The sequence below is a fragment of the Peromyscus californicus genome, unplaced genomic scaffold (genome assembly GCF_007827085.1).
Source record: "Peromyscus californicus insignis strain IS unplaced genomic scaffold, ASM782708v3 Scaffold_4__1_contigs__length_199733344, whole genome shotgun sequence".
NCBI classification, from domain to species: domain Eukaryota; kingdom Metazoa; phylum Chordata; class Mammalia; order Rodentia; family Cricetidae; genus Peromyscus; species Peromyscus californicus.
In genome coordinates, this window is record NW_026294562.1 from 184,398,687 (window position 1) to 184,422,732 (window position 24,046).

Consider the following 24,046-nt stretch of genomic DNA (forward strand, 5'->3'; position numbering starts at 1 on the left):
GTAATAGTGTTTCCATTTCTTTAATGTGTTAAAATCTCTCTCTTTCAACTAATTTCCCTTTTGAGAATTCCATATTTTCTCACCAAATCTGCCAGTGATGATGGTAAGACATGAGGTAGACTTCTGCTATATAGAACAGGAGAAGCCTGAGCAGTTTTCAAGGCAGCTACCTAGTGTGGCAGCAGCCTGAGGAGGGTGTCCAGGAAAAGACCACAACCCAAGGTAGAGAAGAAGCCAAAGAGCCAGCCATGTGCATGGAAGAATGTGCAAAAGTGTCTAACTCCTGCGGGTTTTGGAGTTTGGTGCCGATAGGCTGCAACAGAAAAATCCCACCTCACTCAGGGGCTTGAGGAAAAGCAAAAAAACCTTAGCCTCCATGGTAGTGACTCTGGCTGTATATAGCTCTGGCCTATCTTGGCAGCTGCAAAGTCACAGGCAATCAGCTTTTTTGTGAATTGGTGTCCCACAAGTTAGAGCCAGATGTAGTCCAAATCCTAGTGGGTCTTTACAATAAGACCTGAAGCCAGATATCTGGGTAAATGATGAAAGATCAGAGACAAAGGAGCAAGCCACAGCAACCTCTTACCTCACCAAGTTCTCAGGCAAAAAAAAAAAAGGGAGGACACCTGTCTCTGCCCTGCCTCATCACTTCCTGCTTCCTCCAAACAAGTGCTGGGATTAAAGGTGTGTGCCCATTGTCTGGACTCTGTGGTTAACTAGTAACTAGCTCTACACTCTGATCTTCAGACAAGCTTTATTTGTTAGAGCACAAACAAAATATCACCACAATTAGGGGTTTATGAAACTCTGGCCTCTCACACAAGGGTTCACACCCCAAAGTTAGACAGCATAATTAACATAGGATCTACTCAGTCCTATGAGTCAAATGATTTATAAGAATTTTTGGATGTTTGCTAAGACTAAAAGTAAATGTAACAAAGTATTCAGAACAATAGCTCTACAATTTTATTCGCATAAGAACTAGTATAAGTAGAGCTTATAAAGGGGGAGACAAAATCCCTGCCAATTATTTTGGAAGCCAGAGAACAGTAATATTTGCTTATTCCCTTTTGGGAAGAATAAATACAAAAGAATAAAATTAGAGAGGAAGGAGAGAGACAGAGATAGACAGAGAGAGAGACAGAGGCAGAGACAGAAAGAAATTGAGTAATAGGTGGAGAAGGAAGTGAGTTTTCTACTGGAGACATCTTGTCTGCTCTCAGATAGGTGGTAGTCCTAGTGGTCTTTGCAGCTGATCCAATTAGAGGATATCCACATCCATTCAGGGTTCACCTTCCAAAGCTATCTGAGTGGAATCAAATTACCTAGCTATACCTGTCTTGATGATATCTTCAGGATACTCAAAATCCTTGAAAACTTAACTCTGGTATGTTGATGCAGGAATATGTCAAGTTGGAGGGTACTAAAGCCATCCCTGTTTCAAATCAACAGACTGACCGACCGACAGACAGACAAAATACTCACACAAAAGTGATACATCTCACAGTATCAGCATGAGAAACGTGTACTCTACAAAATTGAAAAATCTAAAGAAAATGGACACTTCTCTTGATAGGGACCACATACCAAAGTTAAATCAAGAACAGATAAACAACTTAAATAGACCTATTACCCTTAAGAAAATAGAAGCAGTCATTAAAAGGCTCCCAACTAAAAACAAAGCCCAGGGCCAGATGGTTTCATCACAGAATTCTCTCTGAATTTCAAATAAGAGCATATACCAATACATCTCTAATTTTTCCACAAAATAGAAACAGAATGAACATTGCCAAATTCTTTTTATGAAGCTACATCTACCCTGATATCCAAACCACCAAAAAATGCAACAAAAAGAGAATTACAGAACAATGTCCCCCATGAACATTGATGCAAACATATTCAATAAAATATTGGAAAACTGAATCTAAGAGCACACAAAAATTCATCCACCATGACTGAGTTGGCTTCATCCCATAGATGCAGGAATGGATCGACATACAAAAATCTGTCAATGTAATCTACCATATGAACAAACTGAAAGAAAAAAACCACATTATCATCTTATTAGATGCTGAAGAGGCCTTTGACAAAATTGAACATCCCTTCATGAAAAAGGTCTTGTACAGATCAGGGATACAGATTGTTTAAGCAATGAACATGCTTAAACATAATAAAACCAATATAAACTACTATAAAGCAGGCTGACAGCCAACATCAAATTAAATGGAGAGAAACTCAAATTGATTCACTAAAATCAGGAAAAAGACAAGCCTGTCCACTTTATCCCCATCTATTCTATATAGTACTCAAAGTTCTAGATAGAGCAATAAGAGAAGAAAAGGAGAACAAGGAGATACTAACTGGAGAGGAGGAAGTCGACCTTTCACTATTTGCAGATGATACGATAGTATACATAAGTGACCCCAAAATTCTACCAGGGAACTCCTACAGCTGATAAACACCTTCAGTAGTGTGTTGGGATACAAGATTAACTAAAAAATTCAATAGCCCTCCTATATACAAATGAGAAATGGGGTGAGAAAGAAATCTAAGAAATATCACCCTTTACAATAGCCACAAATAGTATAAAATATCTTTGGGTAACTCTAACCAAACAAGTGAAGTCCTGCATGAAAACAACTTTAAATACTTAAAGAGAGAAGTTGGAGAAGATATCAGAGAATGGAAAGCTCTCCCTGCCCATTGATAGGTAGGGTTAACATAGTAAAAATTGCAATCTTACCAAAACCAATCTACAGATTCAATGCAATCCCCTAAACCCAAACACAATTCTTCACAGATCTTGAAAGAACAATACTCAATTTCATAGGGGAAGACAATACCACGAATTGTTTAAACAATTATGTTTAATAAAGTAACTTCCAGAAGCATCACCACCCCTTACTTCAAGCAATACTATAGAGCTATAGTAAGCAAAAGAGCTTGGTATTGGCATTAAAAGAGACATGTGGATCAATGGAATCAAATTGAAGACCCTGACCTAATTCCACACAACTATGAACATATAATTTTTGACAAAAAATCCAAAATTAGACAATGGGAAAAAAGCATCTTCAACAAATGGTGATGGCATAACTGGATGTCGACATGTAGAAGAATGCAAATCAAACCATTTCTCCCACCCTGCACAAAACTGAAGTCCAAGTGGATCAAAGATCTCAACATAAATACAATAACATTGAACCTGATAGAAGAGAAAGTAGGAAGTAGCCTTGAACACATTGGCACAGGAGACCATTTCCTGAATTTAACACCAGTAGCACAGACACTGAGATCAATAATTAATAAATGGGACCTCCTGAAACTGAAAAGCTCTTGTAAGGCAAATGACATGGTCAATAAGATAAAATAGCAGCCTAGAGAATGGCAAAAGATCTTCACCAACCCAACATCTGACAGAGGGCTGATCTCCAAAATGTATAAAAAATCTCAGTCACCTAGGCATCAAAATATTAAATAATATGATTAAAATGTGGGATCCAAATCTAAACTGAGAATTCTCAACAGTAAAATCTCAAATGGCCAAAAGAAGTTTAAGGAATTGCTCAGCATCCTTAGTCATCAGGTAAATGCAAATAAAAATGACTCTGATATACCATCTTACAACTGTCAGAATAGCTAAGATAGAAAACACTGATGCCAGCTCATGTTGGAAAGAATGTGGAGTAAGGGGAACACTCCCCCATTGTTGGTGGGAGTGCAAACTTGTACAGCCACTTTGGAAATCAATATAGAAGTTTCTCAGAAAATTGGGAATCAATCTTCCTCAAGACCCAGTTATATCACTTTTGGGTATATGCCCAAAAATGCTCAATGATACAATGAGGACACTTGTTCAACTACATTTATAGTAGCATTGTTCATAATAGCCAGAACCTGGAGACATCCTAGATTCCCCTCAACCAAAAAATGGATAAAGAAAATGTAGTACATTTGAAAACAATGAGATCATGAAATTTGCAGGAAAATGGATGGAACTCAAAAAAAAATTATTATGAGTGAGGTATCCCAGATCCAGAAAGATAAACATGGTATATATACACTAATAAGTGAATATTAGGAGTAAAGTATAGGCTATTCTACAGCTCCAAAGAAGTTAGATAACATGGAGGGCCCAAAGAGGGATGCTTGGATATCCCTGTGAAGACAAAATAAAAGATATCTCCTGGGTAAACTGGGGGGAAGGGAAGGCAGGAATGGAGAGATGGGAATTTGAAAGAGTGAGTTTGATGGGCTGGTGCTGGAGGCAGGAAGGAGGTAGGACAGAGGGAGATTGTCATGAAAGAGATGTCATAATCGGGAGGCATTTTAGGGTTACATAGAAACCTGGCCCCAGAGAAACCCCCAGGAATTCACAAAGATAACCACTGCTCAGACTCTTAGCAGTAGTGGAGAGAGTGCCTGACCTGGCCATCTATTAACTGTCATCAGAGATACTCTATCCAGTAACTGATGGAGGCAGATTTGTGATCCACAGCCAAGCACTGGACTGAACTCCAGGAAACTTGCTGAAGAAAGGGAGGAGGAATTGTTGGAGCCCTGGTGCTTAGCTGGATTTTGGGAATCCATTGCTCATGCTGGATTACCTTGCTGAGCCTTGATGAACGGGGAAGAGCTTGGTTCTGCCTCTACTTGATGTGTCATGTTTTGTTCAAACCAGTGGAAGGCTAGCCCGTTTCTGAATGGATATGGAGGAGGAATGGAAGTCAGGGCTAGATGGGAAGACACGGGAGACTGGGAGGAGAGTAGAAGGGGAAACTGTAGTTGGTAGGAAAAATAAATTTAAAAAGTTATAATGATAAAATAAAATAAAATAAAATGATGGGGCTTCTTATCCCTTTGGTCATCATAGGTTTGTGTGGAGCAGATCCCACTTCTTTCTATCTGCATTGAACAAACTAATATCTGAGTCATAAACACATTTGTCTTCTGTTAAATCTCTTAAATTTAAAACAGTTTTAGAAAAGATCACCTACTGTGACATGTACTTATTACTAGTAAATAAATGGATGGATTGACCACTGATTACTTTTTTGATTTGGATTATTGAAAACTACTAGTTATGGAAAACAAAGTCCAGATATGAGTCACTAGTTGTTAGTATAGATTCACTCTTAATTTTAAGACCTGAATAAGTTTCAATATTTTGCCCAAAGTCCTTTGATAAAGGACTTCACTATAACAAAATCAAGTACTGTGAATGTTTTCCCCACATCAATAATCATAGTTAGATCTTATGGTCCCAAAATTATAAATGCAAAACCTGAGTCTCAGAAAATTACCCCAGAGCATACAACTAGAAACATCACACCTGGGAATCTAGCTTATATTTTCAACACTTAGATAATACTGGGTTGTACTGTTTTGGCTCCATCATGCTCATGCTCTGCAATGTGCAGGAACAAGTTTTTGTCCCACTAGCCAACTCCCTAATAACCAAATGAAGACTTACTAATCATGAAACCTCAGCAGATAGCTTAAGTTTGTTTCTAACTAGTTCTTATAGCTTAAATTTACCCATATTTTTAAATCTACATTCTTTTAAGTGGCTTGGTTTCCCTTATTCTCTACTCCCTGTCCTGCTTTCTCTCTGTCTAGATGGTGACTGTGTCCTTCTTCTCAGTGTTCTCTCAGTCTGGTTCTGCTGTCTAATCTCTGTCTGCCTAGCTATTAGACAGTTTGCTCTTTATTAAACCAATGAGAGTAGTGTATCTTCAGAGTGTACAAAAGATTCTTTCACAGCAGTGATGCATAAGTTGGGATCATTTATCAACATCTCTTTATGCAATGGCACATTGGGAATTAAGTACCTACTAAGGCTTAGATCTGTGGTTCTAGGAGATGCATTAGCTGACTGACCCTCAAATCAGCATAATATAGGACAGGAAGACAATCTGTTGAATAGCTCAGCTTTTCTTTTTGATTTAACAAATACATTTTATCATATAGCACAACAAAGGAAATGCAAAAGAGAACATATGGGGTAGTGTCCCAGTTATTTATTTATTTATTCATTTATTTATTTATTTATTTATTTATTTATTTATTTATTATTGTCAGTTTGAAACAAGATATAGTCATTTGGGAAGTGGGACTATCAATTGAGAAGATGCATCCACACGAATTGCCTAGAGGCAATCTGTTGGGAATTTTCTTGTTTCAAGATTGATGTGGGTAGGCCTAGACCTCTGTGGATAGTGCCACCTCTTGCCAGGTCATCATAAATTGCAGAGTAATGCAGGCTGACCAAGTCATGAAGAACATTCAAGTATGTGGTGAATCTTCATTGCATCTGCTTCAGTTCTTCCATCCATGTCCCTGCCTTGGTTTCCCTCAATGGATTGTGACCTAGGATATTTAAGATAGGTTAGCCAAATAAACCCTTTACCTCAATTAGCTTTTGATCATGGGGTTTTATCACAGCAACAAAAAACATATTTAAGATTGTTAGCGTGTACAAAGGTTGTGTGAATCTTTCTGGTAAAACATGAGCATACATCTCTTGATTCTAGCAGATAGGACACCAATGACAGATCCAATAAATGATCCAGACAGGTCTATTTTATTGAACTAAGAAGGTTATTATGATTACTTACAGGATCATGGTGTTATGAGTGTGGGGTCATTCAGAGATTCACCTCTCTGATCATTAATACATTTTAAGAAAGCAAAGGTTTTTATTCACATGCTGACACCAGATACATACCTGGGACTTGGGGTTCCCAAAGGCAGCCCCAGGAAACCTCAATTAGGGGATCTAAAAGCCAGAGTACCTAACATTACACTCTATCTTCAGGCAAACAGAGGGACATCTGCTCCACAGAAAGCTTTAATTTACAGAAACATGCAAGTGCAAGATTAGGCAATTACAAAAATGAACCCTTATCAGGCTTTAACATTTCAAGTCTAATTACACATTATAGATTGATTTCTGTCCAAAGGAAAAGTGAGAACCACAGCATTTAAAGTGTAGGAAATCCACATTCAGATCCATATCAGAATAATGACAGACAGCCCCAAAGTTAGAGACTTCTATCCTATGATTTCAGCAATTGTTTCACTGCATCCATTCATTTTTGCTTCCAAAAGAGCTGTGGTCTTTACAGAAGAATTCCTAATATCTTTCTTTGAGAACTCATAGGGTACCAACAATCTTTGATTTCAGCTTGTCATTTCATAACTCCCATGCACACACTGATATGCGTGGAGGCTTCCTTGAGCTGAGGAACTGGTCTTGATAAATTGCTGTTTGAAGACCCACTGATCAAATTCTGTGCATGTCACATTCTGTGTTTATTTTCCTTCGTGGTATTAGAAAGAGGCAAATATTGAGTGCTTTTGTATGCACATGTTCTTATGGAGTATGAGGGGATGTAAGACCCACCATGTATGAAAAAGTGAGTTCATGAGGACCTATCTTTTCCATATTCTTTTCACTTCAGACCCTTGGTCATTGATGCTGCAATTTTAGAGGGGAGATGTAATTAATAACACCTCAGAAAGCACTTCTGAATGCTCATTTCAAATATCAATGTATTGAGAGATATGATCAAACCCAAGGTTTCTCTTCTTCCACACAGCAGAATCAGGTGTTCTACATCATTATGTTCCAGCCCCATCTCATTCTTGCTTTATGTTACTAGATCTCTCTTTAGTGCTCTCTTTCATAAAATCTTCTTCTAGATATTAGTCTGCTTTGAATATGAATATACAGTGAAGAATTAGTCATTTGTCTAAAAGCTGAGGGAAAGAACAAAGACTTAGCTGTTCTCTCTGTAAAGCCCCCCATCAGTGTCAATGTCCTAGGCCAAGTAAATGAAGACCACACACACGTACTCTTACAGGTTCAATTTCTCATGCTACTCAGATGATACTCACTGCCTTCTTCTTGATATACATTCCTTTTTGCATGGCACCGAGAATGGATGAGGAAAATGAGGAAGAAAACCATCATGTAGAATGACAGTCTAATCAGAATATACAGGAGCCCATGATTATCTGATGGAACATATGAATGCAATAAGTAAGATGACAATCATAGGATTCCTGTAATAGATTGCCTAACATTTATTGATCGATGGATAACAAATACATTATTAATCTTTAGGACAAGATTCTGGATGAAGAAGCTACTATTCTCATTCTGCTAAATGCACACAGTATTAAACTGGCTCCTGTGACTTTGCTTTGGATCCCTATATTAATGCATCTCTCAAACCTCAGCAGGAAATTTATATTTGTAATATATTGTGATCAATACAGGTACCCACAATAGCCAAAGTGCAGAGCATAAAAGACTGTGGAATACTTGGCTCTAAATGTGATATTTACATGACATCTAATTCTACAAAGTCTCAGGGTTAATTGTGAAAATGATGGGTCAAAAATGACTGAATGAGGTTTATGATAACAAAAAAGAAATAGTATCTCCTGGGGAGAGGAAGGCAGTTGCATAGATGAATTCAAAACCAGAGTGACAGCATGCACAAGATCAGTATATGGGCAAGCTAGACCAAATCCTAGCATGCACTGAGGTCATGGACATGAATTCCCACCATTAGTCAAGAGCTATAAGGAAATGATAGCTGTTGGGAGAGTCAGTTTCAAGAGAGTTGTGACAAGTAAGTTGACCATGCTCCAGTGAGAGGTCACACATTCATGAATATATGGGCATCACAAATTGAACTTCATGGACAAAAAGATAACAGCTGGGTTGGGTAGGTCCAGGAGGATTTGAGAAAGGGGGTGTGCTGTGGGATTTTCTGTATGGCAAATGTGTTGCTCTTATTGGTCAATAAATAAATCACTGATTGGTCAGTGGCTAGGCAGGAAGTATAGACGGGACAAGGAGGAGAATAAAGCTGGGAAGTGGAAGGCTGAGTTAGAGAGACACTGCCAGCTGCCATGATGAGAAACAGCATGTGAAGATGCCGGTAAGCCACGAGCCATGTGGCAAGGTATAGATTAATAGAAATGGCTTAATTTAAGCTGTAAGAACAGTTAGCAAGAAGCCTGCCATGGTCATACAGTTTGTAACCAATATAAGTCTCTGTGTTTACTTGGTTGGGTCTGAGCGGCTGTGGGACTGGCGGGTGACAAAGATTTGTCCTGACTGTGGGCAGGCAGGAAATCTCTAGCTACAAATGGCATCCAACATGGTGGCAAGAGTTTCCACCTAAAACCTGAGAAAAGATTCTAAAACAGAGCTAAAAACAGCTTCCTAATTGTCTCTCTCAAATGAGCAGCAGCTGCTGGTTTGAGCTACTGGCGGATTCCTAGTGTGTGCACTTGACCTGCAGTATGGCGGGAATGATGCCTCTGCAAGTGGCACATTAAGCTGTGTGGTGGATTTAGCCTTTGCTAGTAAAAAACAAAAAAAGAGGTTTCTGGGCTACACGCTGCTTGAATAAAAGCATAGAGACCCATGATAGCTCCCAGAGCTGGTGGTAAATGTATCACCGCCATGTTGGGAAGCTGAGGTGGGCAGAGCCAGCAGCCACAGCTGCTGCAGTTTAAAGCAATAGATTCACAATAAGACAGATTCAGATGTAATAGTTTACAATGTGTGTAAAATATACGTAGGCTTGAAAGAAAAAAAGGTGATATATATAGTTATATAAACAAATACATAGTTTTAAAATATAAAGTCTTTAAAGAGACAGTAAAATTAATATAAAAAATAAGCCACATAAAGATGAATATTATACAGAGAATCTGGATTGTGTTGTCTTTGGGATTTTTAACTGCAGAAAAACATTTGATTGTAAAAGCTGTTGAGTTATGCCAAAATGTATATTTTAAAGATACCTTGACTTCAAAATATGGATGTAAGGATGTGTTGCTTTGGAAAGGAGACTCTGCTTTTGTTTCCACAGAAAGCCAGAGGCTATGGATTTGTTCAAGATTAAGATACATCAGGTTTGACCAGGGAAGACCCCCTGAAAGGTCTCCGATGACACCATGGCCCAGTTGATCCAACATCCAGAATCTTTTGAAGGCAACTGGCTCAGACAATACGTCCTCATGGAGTATTCCATAATCCTTAAATTTTCTTTGTATCCCCAAAAGATACAGCGCCCCCCTCCAGCAGGAAGTAGTAAGAGAAGTTACGCCCAAATTCCCAAATTATATGTAATTTTACTTTGTTAAGGTTAAAACCTTCCTTTTTGAAAAAAAAAGGGGAGAAGTGCTGTGGGATGTTCTGTATGGCAAATGTGTTGCTCTGATTGGTCAATAAATAAATCACTGATTGGTCAGTGGCTAGGCAGGAAGTATAGGTGGGACAAGGAGGAGAATAAAGCTGGGAAGTGGAAGGCTGAGTCAGAGAGACACTGCCAGCCTTCATGATGAGAAATAGCATTGAAGATGCTGGTAAGCCACGAGCCACATGGCAAGGTATAGATTAATAGAAATGGGTTAATTTAAGCTATAAGAACAGTTAGCAAGAAGCCTGCCATTGCCATACAGTTTATAAGCAATATAAATCTCTGTGTTTACTTGGTTGGATCTGAGCGGCTGTGGGACTGGCAGGTGACAAAGATTTGTCCTGACTGTGGGCAGGCAGGAAAACTCTAGCTACAGGGGTGTATAGGATTAAAGCCCATTGGTTGAAATTCTCAAAAATCTAATGCAAATGAAGTAATAAGAAATATGGATCTAGATGGTATATGTCATATGACTATATGTTCTGCATTTTCTCAAATGAAATTCTAAGAGTAAATATAACATGTGCTCTATATGGTGTGAATAGAGGTAAGGACAAACATTCCAGAATAACCTGGGCTCTGTTACTGCCTACACTACAAATGCCATATAGTTTAGCTGTATGTTCCTATGGCTTCAGAGTACAAACTCCAGGATGGGCAGTCTTTCATTTTCCATGAAGAACTATGCAGACAAAAGGTATTTATATAGTGCCACTGCCATTCTGCATCATTCCTTAACCTTTGCAAACTCCAATACCTTGAAACCTCAACTTTTATATCTTATAGTTTGCTTGTAAGTAATTCTATTTCATGTGACTTGTGCATAAGTTTTTGCATATTGTCAGCCTCATGCCACTGACAGAAAAAATGGCAGAATATAATGTAAAGGTCATGTGTTCAGTGCTTTAACCTGAGATTCATACCAGTGTTCAGTTAATCTCCTGTAGAATTAATATATCTACAACACCACTGAACCAAACATTAACTTCTCCCAAAGGGAGAAAGTGAAGTCAAGGCCATTCCATCACAGATTGCTTCCTACCTTTTTCAGGCCTGATCATCCCCTCTTCTGAACTAATAGGGTAGAATGATATCCTCACTGTTATTTGGAAGAGAGTCAAATTTCCCCTTCTATTCACTTACAGGGGTCTCAGGTGAAGACAGTAGTTATTGAGAGCCCCCATTGATCCCATGCTGCCCCTGAATAACTTCTGATATTGAAGAGTTTGAGAATCAGACAAGAGAGATGACCAGGCAAACATTACAGAGCTGTGAGGCAGCTGACACAGCACATGACCCAAGGTACTTGTTTACCTACAGTTCTAAATAAAGAAGAGGAGTAATTCACTCACTAGTTTTGGAGTCTGGTTCTGAGCAGGAAGAGCAATTTCTGAATGTGTTTACTATTTAATGGGAAGAAGAGAGAGAGAGAGAGAGAGAGAGAGAGAGAGAGAGAGAGAGAGAGAGAGAGAGAGAGGTCAATGATGCTGTCTGTCTTCCTCTTATGGAAAGTCCTTTCAGGTTGGTCAGTGACCAGCATCCACTTCACCCTTAGTTCTGAGTGTCAGTGTTATAGGATGCCTTTATATGGTTTGCTTAGAGGATGGCACTCTGTCCTTGGATTTCAATGTGTGGTGAGACAATAGGAATACTGTGGAGAGATCTATGTGATAGAGTTGTCAGGGGGCTGCTCCATCTCTGCTCTACCTAACTAATCCCAACCTCATCGATTATGAGTCTTTCTTGGCTACTTTCTATATCTGTGTGTACATAAGATGTCCTGGTGTGTCTGGCCAAGCAAGGTCAGGATTGTTTAGGATGCTCCCTGTCCATTATTTTATAATCTGATACCCTTATTCAAACTTCATCTGTTTTTATTTTAAAAGTTTTTAATCCATATATAATTATATCCCTTCGCTCTCCCTTTCATGTCTCCAGCACTTTCCAGGTATCCTTCTTCCAAACTTCCCATACCACCCCTACTCTTTAGGTGATATTCTCTTTTTCTTTGATTATTATTATTGTTAGTGTTGTATGTATTTATATATTGATATATTGTAATGTTTTATATAAATATATGTATAGCTTGATGAGTATAGTGTTTTAATACATAACACACACACACACACACACACACACACATATATATATATATATATGGAATACACATATATGTACATATATACATATATATGGATAATTACAGGGATAATGTCTCTGGACACAGTAGGGCAGACACATATATGAACTCCACAAGAGGTTGTGACTGCATTCCCAAGACCTGTGCATTCTCAAGCTAGAAAAAAAATCCTAGCATGGAGACTGGAGGTGAACATGAAGTCCCACCCTTAGCCAAGGTACTATAGACAATTGATAACTATTCAGAGGAGAGTCAGTTTTAGGAGTGTTGTTACTAGTAAATTGACTATGGCTCAGCAGAATGCACAGATCCAAGAATATATTTGTATTATGCCATTGGCAGAAAACTGCAGGACCCTTTGTGTATATCACGTGTTCAGTTTCTCCATCTGAGATTGACACCAGTGCTCAGTTAAGCTGCTTTGCAACTTCTACTTCTACAACACCTTGAACTAGACATTTAATTCTCTTGTAGGGAAAAAGTGAAGTCAAGGCTATTCTGTCAGAAGTGGTATTTTTATATACAAATCCTCCCTTCTGCTCACTTGCTTCCTTCTTCAGTCTCCATCACCTTCTCCCCAGGAGGAACAGACCTAGAATGAACACTTCATTGATCCTGAGAAGGGAGTAAAGTTACTCTCCTTCTCACTCACAGAATGTCTCAGGTACAGAAATTAGAGATGAATAGACCTTATATTTCCCTAGCTGCGCCTAAACAACTTCTAATGTTGCAGGTTTCAAGAATCAAAGAGCGGAGATGATGATGATAATGCTACTGAGCCAAGATGGAACTGAGACAAAAAAATGAGCCAAGGAGATTTTAGTCCCTAAGTTTCCACAGTAGAGAAGAGGGATCAATTACTTACTAGTTTTGGAATCTGGTTCTGTACAGGAAGTGCAATTTCTTGAGGAGATTACCAGAGAAAGGGACAGAAGAGGGAGAAAGGTCATCAAGAGCCTGTGTGCCTTCATCTATGGAGTGTTTTTTGAGTTTGGACAGTGACCAGCACCTACTAAACCCCTTAATGTCGAACCTTTAGAGTCATAGGGTACCATTATGTGGTTTTCCTCTAGGTATAGACTCTCTCTTTGGATTTCAAGTTGTTATGATTCAAGAAGAATGTGTAGTGGCATTCCTGCTGAGCTCCTGGCTTGGCTCCAGAGAGCAGCACCTAGCCCCAATCCTTCCTTTGTTTAGCCACACCTTTTGTTTCTCTTAGCTTTTGTTTCCCTTATTGCCCTATGTGAATCTTGTTTGAAAGTCAAGGATCAGACAGTCCTCCAAGGATCAAAGGCCTATGCAAAACTTGTTCCAGGAAACCTGGAAAACCGAGGTACCTGATAATTCATGTATTTTGCACCTGGCATTTGGTCTCTGGGAGCTCCTTTTGCATTGCTTTGAAGGTATGGAAATTAACTATCTAAACTGGAAAAAGGAGTAAATAAATTTGTCCTAGGCGAAGGGAAGAGTGCTTCAGTCCTTTGAGGCTAGACCCCCCTGCAGCCATGATAGGCTAGATTCATTCATAAGATGCCTCTGTGTCTTCATTCCATGGACCCGCATGAACCCACACACTCATGTAGGGACCACACAGCTACAAGAATGCTATGGGGAGATCTGTGTGATTGAGAGTTTAGGTGGGCTTCACCATTTCTGCTCTTCCCAAACTGATTTGAACCCCATCCCTAATGAGTCCGTCCTGACCTGTTTCAATATCTGCCTGGACACACAGATCTCCCAGTTTGGGTGCAGTGATATAAGGAGTGTTTGGGAGGCTACCTGTCTATCATTTTGTAATCTGATACCATGTCTCAAGTTCCATGTCTTTTATAAAAGGTTTGAGTAAGGAGAGAAGTCATAGACTAAATATGAAATAAAAGTGTATTCCTTTCTTCCTCTCTTTCCTGTTTCTAGCCCCTTCCATTTACCCTTTCACCAAGCTTTTGCATATCCCCACAGCACTTTTAAGCTGATTGCCTCTTTTTTTCTGATAATTATTGGTATATGTATATCTACAGATATGCATATTTACATATATATGTATGTATGTGCGTCATATAAGTCATATATGCATACACATATATACATATTTATATACATATATATACACATATATACATATAAGTATATAAATATCTTACACACACATGGTTTTAGTATTTCATTAGTCACAAGATATGAGATCTATATGAGGTTTTCTTACCTGTGACAGGAAAGTACCATGGGTCACTTGGGGATGACCACACATGGGAAGAGTTACTGAAAGAGCCATAGCATCTATAGTTCCCTGTCTGGATTACAGGACCAAGAAGGAAGTTGGCCTGGAATGTCCCACTGTGGCTCTGCACTGCAGGCAGCCCATGCCCCTGAGGCACCCCTTCTCTGGACAGATGGAACATGTCAAACAGATGGTCAGAGATGCAGGACAAGGTCACATTCTCTCCTGACATCACCACACGGCTCATCAGGGCTGACAGAGAAGGTTTCTTGTACAAACCTGGAAGAAAAGAGCCAGAGACAGTTAGAGGGAGAGTTTCTTACTAGTGTTTATTCACTGCTCAGTGTTTCCTCTCCCTGATTCCATTTCTGTGATCTTCCTGCCTCTCACCATCTCCCTCTCTCAATTTCTCCACTTCTCCTCTCTTTCTCTCCTTCTCTCTCTTCCTTTCTATGTTATCATATTTAGTCTATGACTTCTCTCCTTACTCAAACATTTTATGACAGTTTTTGCTTTTTACATTTTCTGCCTCTGTTTTCATTGGTTCAGTCAATCTGTGTTTTAACATATGTTTTTATAACATAATAAATTTTATCTAGTAATTGACAAAATTATGAAATATTCATTTGCATACATAATATATATTTTATACTTGGTTTAAAACATTTCTTAATTTTTGAAATTGAAATAGAGTTACACCATTTCATATATTTAAATTGTTTTAAAAATTGTTGTTACAACGCTGGGCGGTGGTGGTGCACGCCTTTAATCCCAGCACTCGGGAGGCAGAGGCAGGCGGATCCCTGTGAGTTCGAGGCCAGCCTGGTCTACAGCGGGAGATCCAGGAAAGGCACAAAGCTACACAGAGAAACCCTGTCTCGAAAAACCAAAAAAAAAATTGCTGTTACATATATATTTATATATGTATAATATAAATCATATTAATGCTATTATTCTCAATTGTCCCTCAACTTCCACTAATTAATCTCACTTCAAAGTACAGAATAATCCATAAATATCTATATTTCTCTTGAACAGTGGCCATGGTGATCTTCCCTCTCTTGTTCCTCTCAGTGTGTGTACTGCTCATGTGTGATCTATTGTCTGCCTCCCAAGCATTTGGTTTAGAATTTGTTTTTGAGTTCTACCTCTATAAGAATTCTTCCAAGAAAGCCAGATATATCATGTGTCTGACAAGCTCTGTCTTGACATATATAACATCTGCTATGATTTTTCCATCTCTATTTTCAAAGTTTCCATTCAGGCTTCTGTCTTTTTGTAGTTTTTCTCTTAGCACACATTCCATGTTTACTAATTCCCAGCAAATCCTGGGTTCCACCTGTGTGAAGGTATAAGGATTCATTAAGAACCAGCCCAACTAAGTATTTGGACTCAGGTCATACATATTATATGTCTGGTTCTCTTGGTAGACTTCTTGTAGAGGTAGAAGTCAAAAAGTTTCTGAATGTTAATAGAAAGCCTTCATTCTCTCAGGTTCATATCATGCTCACCCAATCGCCATTTTCTGTTTATCTCTACTTATGACTCCTTTGCACCTCCTTGTATCTGTGCTTGATGTTACAACCAATGGTCTGTTCTTATGTATTTCTTTTCATTGTCTATGTCAGTAAAACACTTAACAAGGTTGGCTTCATGTAAATTTCCCACACTAATTTTCCTTGTGGCCTCCCACAGTTTTTAGTGTATAGAATATTTTTCTGTATCACAAAGAGAATGATGAGCAGGTAACATGCTCTTACCTGTGATCTTTATGTGAATGGGGTCACTGGATTCAGACCACTCATACGTTGTGTGATTGTAAGAACCATAACATGTGTAATTCCCAGCATGATCAGGTGTCATAGGACCTATTTTGAACTTGGCCTGGGACCTCCCAAGATGATCTTCAGCAGAAAGCTGCAAAGAGTCCTTGATTATTCCTTTTGTGTGAAAAGTCAAAGTGAAAAATTCAAACATAATCTCTGAATGACACTCCAGTGTCACCTTCTCTCCTAAATTCACCAGGGGATTTCGTAAGGCCAAGAGGAAAGGCTTCCTGTAGATTCCTATAAATAAAGAAATTGTATGAACCTGATCAAAATCTCTGTGTCCTTGAAGACCTGTGGTTCTCCCACAATTGATCTGTTCTTCCTGCTAGTGCCCCAGTGCTCTTGTTTTTTGTCTATTTCAACTCTGGATACAGAATCCTCCATTGTTGTGTCCATTTTCCACGTGTTTGACTCTAGAATTAGCACAATATTATCCCATTTGCTTGTTGTGAGAATGTCTTTTGAACCCTATTTCCATAGACCCTATTGTTGTAGTGGGAAAGTTTTCCTGGTCTTGCCTGGCTCCTGTGGCACCAAAGTCCCGTAGCCACTCAGACCCAAGTAAACACACAGAGGCTTATATTAATTAAAACTGCTGGCCATTAACTCAGACTAACTACTTACTAGTTTTCACACTTAAACTCAGCCCATTTCTGTTAATCTATATGTTGCCATATGTTCTGTGGCTTTACCTGTGTGCCATTCCATGCTGCTCCCTGGATGGAGGGATGGTGTCTCCTGACTCAGCCTTCCTCTTCCCAGAATTCTCTGTTTTTCCTTCCTATACTGGCTACTGGCCAATCAGCATTTTATTAAACTAGTGTCCAAAAGCATTATCCCACAGCATATTGTCCTTTTCTAAAATTGGGGAATGCAGGAAACATGCCAAGCTTCAAATTAGGCTGCTTTATGTGTCCTTTTTTATGCAACTTTGGATAAAGTATAATCCTTGGCAGGATAAAGTAATTGGTATTGAACATAGTGATCAGGGAAACATTTCAGCCCTCTCTGTGGTTCAAACTTCTGTAAGGCATTCCTGATCCAGAATCATGAACATTGTTTCCTTTCAACATGTTGATGAGTTAGCATCTTGACTTACTGCTCTCAGAGCATCCCTTTCATGCTACTTAATTTCCCCTTGACATGAGTTCCTATATTATTTTCCAAATGCTAACATAACAAATACCACAAATTTGATTCTCACAAAGAGTACAAGAATTGTGGAGATCAGAATTCTGAAAAGCTTAAATGGCCTAAATCAATTATCTTCAGGGATAGTAACTACTGATCCCTAGGAAAGTGTCCACTTTTTTCCTTCCAGCCACTAGAGCCTCATGCATCCCTTGGCACTTGGACCCTTCCCTCATGTTCAGAGTTTGTGACAGGGGGTCTCCCTCATGATGATTTGTTTTGCCCACAACTGAATTTTTCCTGATTTTGTTATATCAACCCTTGTAGTTCTACAGACCCAGGACAATTCAGGATATTCTAGCATCCTGATGTCAACTTGTTAAGATTTGAGTTCCATCTTCCAGCCCAAATTTTCCTTGACTTACTTAACACACAGGAAGCTTTAGGGACTAGAAAAATGCATATCCTTGTGTATCATATTATGCCCAGAACATTATATATTTCTCTATGTTGAATATTCCTTATAAGTCCAAGCCTCTGACTAATACTCTTTCAGACAATTACAGGGTTTGGAGATTTTGGGGAATGAAAAAATACAATAAATGTCATCTCTGACCTGAAATTATAATCTTCAGAGGGTCACTGTGTGCTGAAGTTTCATCAGGGGATTGATAATTAAGACCATAGCATCTGTATGTTCCTGCATATGCTGGTGTCACAGGACCCAAGACAAGTTTCCTCTGGAATATTCTTTCATGGATCTGAGGAATAGGATTACCATGTTCTTTGTACAACTTGAATATGTAATAGTCATTATGATGGTAACATTCAAATTCCACATGCTGTCCCAAAGGAACAATATGGCTTGGCCAGGCAGAGAGTGAAGGCTTATCATGATATCCTGCAGAGAGATGCACAGAGTAAAAAATTTAATGATGCTCCTTCATTGCTGTGGTGATATTGTCTTCCCCCAAATACTGTACACCCGAATAAACTTATCTGCGGTCAGAGAACAGAACAGCCACTAGAGATAGAGGCCAGAAAATGGTGGCACACATGCCTTTAATCCTATCACTTGGGAGGCGAAGATCCATCCGGATCTCTGTGAGTTCAAAGCCACACTGGAAACAGCCAGGCATGGTGACTCATGCCTTTAATCCCAGGAAGTGAGGGCAGAAAGCAGAAAGATATATAAGGTGTGAGCACCAGGAACTAGGCTTCTTAAGTTTTTAGGCTTTGAGCAACAGTTCAGCTGAGATTCATTCTGGATAAGAACTGAAAAGCTTCCAGTCTGAGAAAACAGGGTCAGCTGAGGAATTAGCAAGGTGAGGTGGCTGTGGCTTGTTGCTTCTCTGATCTTCCAGCATTCATCCCAATACCTGGCTCCCCAGGTTTGTTTTTATTAGCAAGACCCTTTAAGATTCCTGCTACACATCCCTGAGAGCTGAACTTCCAATTTTCATTTCCTTTGGGGTCTTCTGTATAACATTTTTCTCTGAATTGAAACATCCATGTTTCAATGTGAGAGGTTGAGGGGCTCAGGATAATCAGAAAGTAAACAAACATCATATGCCCTGGGAAGCTGAGGCATTCAGGATTCATGAGTAACCCTTTCAACTCTATAGAAAGAGTAAGCTACTTGGCCAGCTGAGCTCTAGAAGGAGATTTCTAAGACCTGTTGAGTAGCCTCCAAGTTATGCACAGAGTTCCAGAGCTTTGGCTGTCATGATAAGCACTCATATAGAGATGTGCTTTCAGTACTGTTTTGAGTTATCACTTGCTTCTGTAAGTAACCCCTAAACTACACTCACAGAGGAGGCACAAAAAAAAGAAAAGAAAATTCTGCAGGGAACCATGACCACGCCTATCAGCAGCTTTGAAATCTTCAAAAGGATGATTCCACTTGGAATATGATAATTCCATTAAGCTGATTAACACCACTGAACGATCTGCTTTGGACTAAAAACTGCTCAGGACAATTTTGAGATGGCTAGCTGAGATGATCCAGATTCACAGACTACTTGAGCAAGGACTTAAGACTGCATTTTCCTATTATGCAAAGACTGGACAAATGATACAGGACTTGATAATTAACCCCAAAATTTTCTTTTCAGGATCCCCTAAAGATATTTTCGCCCCAAAAAAGCAGGAAGTAATTTTAAGAAAATGACACCCACATTCCCAAGAGGTGGGGTGGGTAGTTTTTGGTTATTTAGGTTATGGATAGTGTCATTGTTTATGATGGTTGGTTACAAGTTGCTAATTGTTAATGTTCAGGAAAAAAGCTAAACAAGGAGATTAGATTCATAGGTTTTTGTTTAAAAAAAGGAAAAGAGAAAAGAGGATATAGATATGAGGTAGATCATTGAATCTACTGTTAAAAATATAGAAATAATAGAATAAAAGTTTGTTTATTGAATATACTCTAAAAGGAAAGAGAAGATATAGAGATGATAACATAAGAGGTAGATTTTTAAATCTACTCAGAAAAGAAAAAAGAAAGAATATGGATATCATAAAAAGGTAGATTATTGCATCTACTTTTAAAAAGGAAATACTTGTTTTCAATATTTTACATTGAATTGGATTTTTCTATATTATATACAAATTTTGTATTGGACTCACCAAAATAGGGTACATTTTCATTATTCACTCATCAGCTGAAGGACATTCAGGTTGTTCCCGTGTCCTGGCTATTGAGAACAGAGCAGCAAAGAACATGACTGAACCAGCATCCATGGCATAGGACGTCAGGTTCTTTGGATATATGCTGAAGGGTGGACATGATGAACATATAGTACTCATGTATGAAAGTCTCAAACATATTAAATTTATAGAGAAAATCATCTTTTATTAAAGAAAAAAGATGTGATCTAACTATGAAAAAACTCTAGGTTGAAATTGTTATGAATTTTTTAAATGATTCATCAAACAACATAAAAACTTTGGAAACCACCCTTGTAGACAAAGAATACACCTACTGAATTGGAAAATTTTATGGACCAGCTTAATGTCTAAGTAGGTAACGGTTATTGCTACCAAGCCTGATTCTGAAAATCATTGCTGGGACCCAAGTGGGGAGAGGAAAAAACTGATCCCAGTAGATATTTCTCTGACCTCCATACTTTTAAAATAGTATATACACACACACACACACACACAGACACACATACATCAAATGAATGTAAACTTTAAAAAGTTAAGAGAGCATTTTAATAGTTTACTTGATGATAAAATAGGAGAATGAGTAAGCATAGACTGGACACTTTATAATTAGAGGTAAATACCGAAATTGAATAAAATACAATTAAAAGAATGACCAGATAATTTTGAAACTATCCTAATACTAAATTATAAGTCACAAAAATTATAAGTCATAAAAATTCAAGAAAGTGTAAAGGAACATTGAGGTTTATATGGGAGGATGGCGGTAGCACCGAAAATTAGTTTAGGGAGTGGGTTGAATATTATTAAAAGTATGGTATGATCCATCCATTTGCCTGCAAACCTCATGATGTCATTGTTTTTCTCTGCTGAGTAGTATTCCATTGTGTATATGTGCCACATTTTATTTATCCATTCTCAGTTGAAGGGCATCTAGGTTGTTTCCAGGTTCTGGCTATTACAAACAATGCTGATATGAACAAGTGCCCTTGTGGTATGATTGAGCATTCCTTGGGTATATGCCCAAGAGTGGTATAGCTGGATCTTGGGGGAGATTGATTCTCAATTTTCTAAGAAAGCACCATATTGATTTCCAAAGTAGATGTACAAGCTTGCATTCCCACCAACAGTGGAGGAGAGTTCCCCTAGCTCCACATCCTCTCCAGCATAAGCTGTCTTCAGTGTTTTTGATCTTAGCCATTCTGACAGGTGTAAGGTGGTATCTCAGAGTTGTTTTGATTTGCATTTCCCTGATGATTAGGGATGTTGAGCAATTCCTCAAATGGATGGATCTAGAAAAAATCATCCTGAGTGAGGTAACCCAGACTCAGAAAGACAAACATGGTATGTACTCACTCATAGGAGGATACTAGATGTAAAACAAAGATGACTAGACTGCTACTCACAACTCCAGGGAGGCTACCTAGAAAACAGGACCCCAAGAAAGACACAAGGATCACCCAATGATAGAGAAATGGATGAGATCTACATGAACAACATGGATGTGAGTGGGGATAATGAAGGGCAAGGGTCGAGGGAAAGAGAGCTTAGGGGAGTGGGAGATCCCAGATAGATCAAGAGCATAGATGGAGAACAAGGAATAAGAGACCATGATAAATGAAGAGCACATGAGAATAGGAAGAAGCAAAGTGATAGAGAGGTCCCCAGAAATCCACAATGATACCTCCACAATAGACTACTGGCAATGTCCGAGAGACAGCTTGAACTGACCTACTTTGGTGATAGGATGGCCAAACAATCTAATTGTCATGCTAGAAACCTCATCCAATGACTGAGGGAACCAGATGCAGAGATCCACGGCTAGGCCCCAGGTGGAGCTCCAGGATTCCAATTGGAGAGAAAGAGGAGGGCTTGTATGAGTGAGAATTGTTGAGACCAAGTTTGGAAAAAGCACAGGGACAAATAGCCAAACGAATGGAAACACATGAACTATGAACAAATAGCTGAGGAGCCCCCAACTGGATCAGGCCCTCTGAATGGGTTAGACAGTTGATTGGCTTGATCTGTTTGGGAGGCATCCAGGCAGTGGGACCTGGACCTGTCTTCAGTGCATGTACTGTCTGTTTGGAACCTGGAGCTTATACAGGGACACTTGGCTCGGCCTGGGTGGAGGGGACTGGACCTGCCTGGACTGAATCTACCAAGTTGAACTCAATCCTCAGGGGAGTCTTAGCCATGGAGGTGGTGGGAATAGGAGATGGGCTGGGGGGAAGGCAGGGGCCAGGAGGGGGGAGAACAAAGGAATCCGTGGCTGATATGTAAAATTAAATTAAATTATAAAATAAAATTTAAAAAAAGTATGGTATGAAATTCTCGAAGAATTTGTAAAATATTTACAAAAAGACATAAAAATAGCTAATAAAAGGAAGCAGAAAAAACCATACAACATTCATGAAAAAAATGAATATGGTCAGGTCCAAGATGGGCAAATGACATGAAACAAATTCAAACCAAATAGTCAAGATCACAGAATATATAATTATCATAAGAGATCCTGATATCAGAATGACCAAAGAAGCAAAGAACACAAGAGGCATTTCCAGTACAGTTAATGGTAGTCTTCTGAGCAATTATCTACAGGACACAAGAGACCAGGGTGACCAGATAGTGGAAAACAGAAAAAACACTGTCTACAAATATCAGCAACACTGTCATTCAGAAATGAAATATATAAAGATTTTCTCAGAAATACAGCAGCAGACAAAGTCCATCACAGTAAGCTCAGGAAATGCTGTGGAGTTATTGGAGCTGAAAGAAAAGGCTGGCAATGAGTTACATGAAAATATCTTCATGTTGAAAATGTAAAAGTAGCTCACCAAAGCAAAACAAAATTAGATGTTACAATAGTGTGGTGATGGTACACAAATTCTATCTGTAGCACAGATGTTTAAAGACAAAAATAATCCCATAATTTGTCCAGTGACATATATATCTAAAAAGTCATAAATTATAACATAATTTCAATACACTTGGAGGTGGTCAGGAGGGAATGTAGCAATATGGAAGATACGTTTTTAAAAAATTGATTATCCAGCAGGTGCTGTGGCCCACACTTTTAATTGCAGCACTTGAGAGGCATAGCCAGGTGAATATCTGAGTTCATGGGTAGCCTGGTCTACAAAGTAAACTCTAGGATAGTCAGGGTAACACAGAGAAACCCTGTGTTGAAAAACCAAAAAGTAAAAGTTCATCCAATCAAAGTTGATGCCTGACCCTACTAAGGGCAGTGTCTGGGACAATCTGGGAAGAACTGATAGGCAGGTTTCCAGGGTCTTAATTTTGAAATTCAAAACACTCACCAACAAGTCACTCACAGAAGCCAGCAGCCAACACCCTGTGATGCCTTTCCTCCTGTTAGAATAAAATCTATTTATTTTGATGGATATTATCTCAAGGTTTTAAGGATGGACTCACCTGCTTGTGCCAATGTCCTCAGTACTAGGAAGAGGCCTGGGAAGAAAAACTCATGATGAATGATCTTTGTTTTTCCAGTAGCCTGGCCATCTGACATCCCTGTCCCTGTTGGGCCTCTGTACATTAGAATTAGAGCTCAGTTAAGATGAACTCATGCACTAATATGAAACATGGAAGCCAGTGTTTCTGCTGTAGACAGATCAGGCCCCCCTCCCAGGATGATATTTCCACCCTGTTATTTCACCGTATCTATTTCCAGCAGGACTCACCAGTATAGATCAGGTTTAGGAGCACAGACAGCATGGTGCTGCTTTGGCTGACAAGAGGCAGAACCAGAATAAAACTTAATATAGGATGTGAGAGGCTGGAGGTGTCTACTTGACCACAGCACGGAAAGCTTACC

The 24,046-nt window shown here is 39.0% G+C and overlaps 1 protein-coding gene across 1 annotated transcript; it reads right to left on the bottom strand.

The window, feature by feature from the left end:
- Nucleotides 1-13,109: 13,109 nt before the first annotated feature.
- LOC128124173 (killer cell immunoglobulin-like receptor 3DL1) lies at nucleotides 13,110-23,740 on the bottom strand. The gene is made up of 5 exons (XM_052760366.1): nucleotides 23,644-23,740; nucleotides 18,161-18,445; nucleotides 16,345-16,650; nucleotides 14,570-14,863; nucleotides 13,110-13,156 (listed from the first exon to the last, which is right to left on the bottom strand). The coding sequence occupies exons 1-5, from the start codon at nucleotides 23,738-23,740 to the stop codon at nucleotides 13,110-13,112; spliced, it is 1,029 nt and encodes a 342-aa protein (XP_052616326.1).
- Between the last annotated feature and the right edge of the window lie 306 nt (nucleotides 23,741-24,046).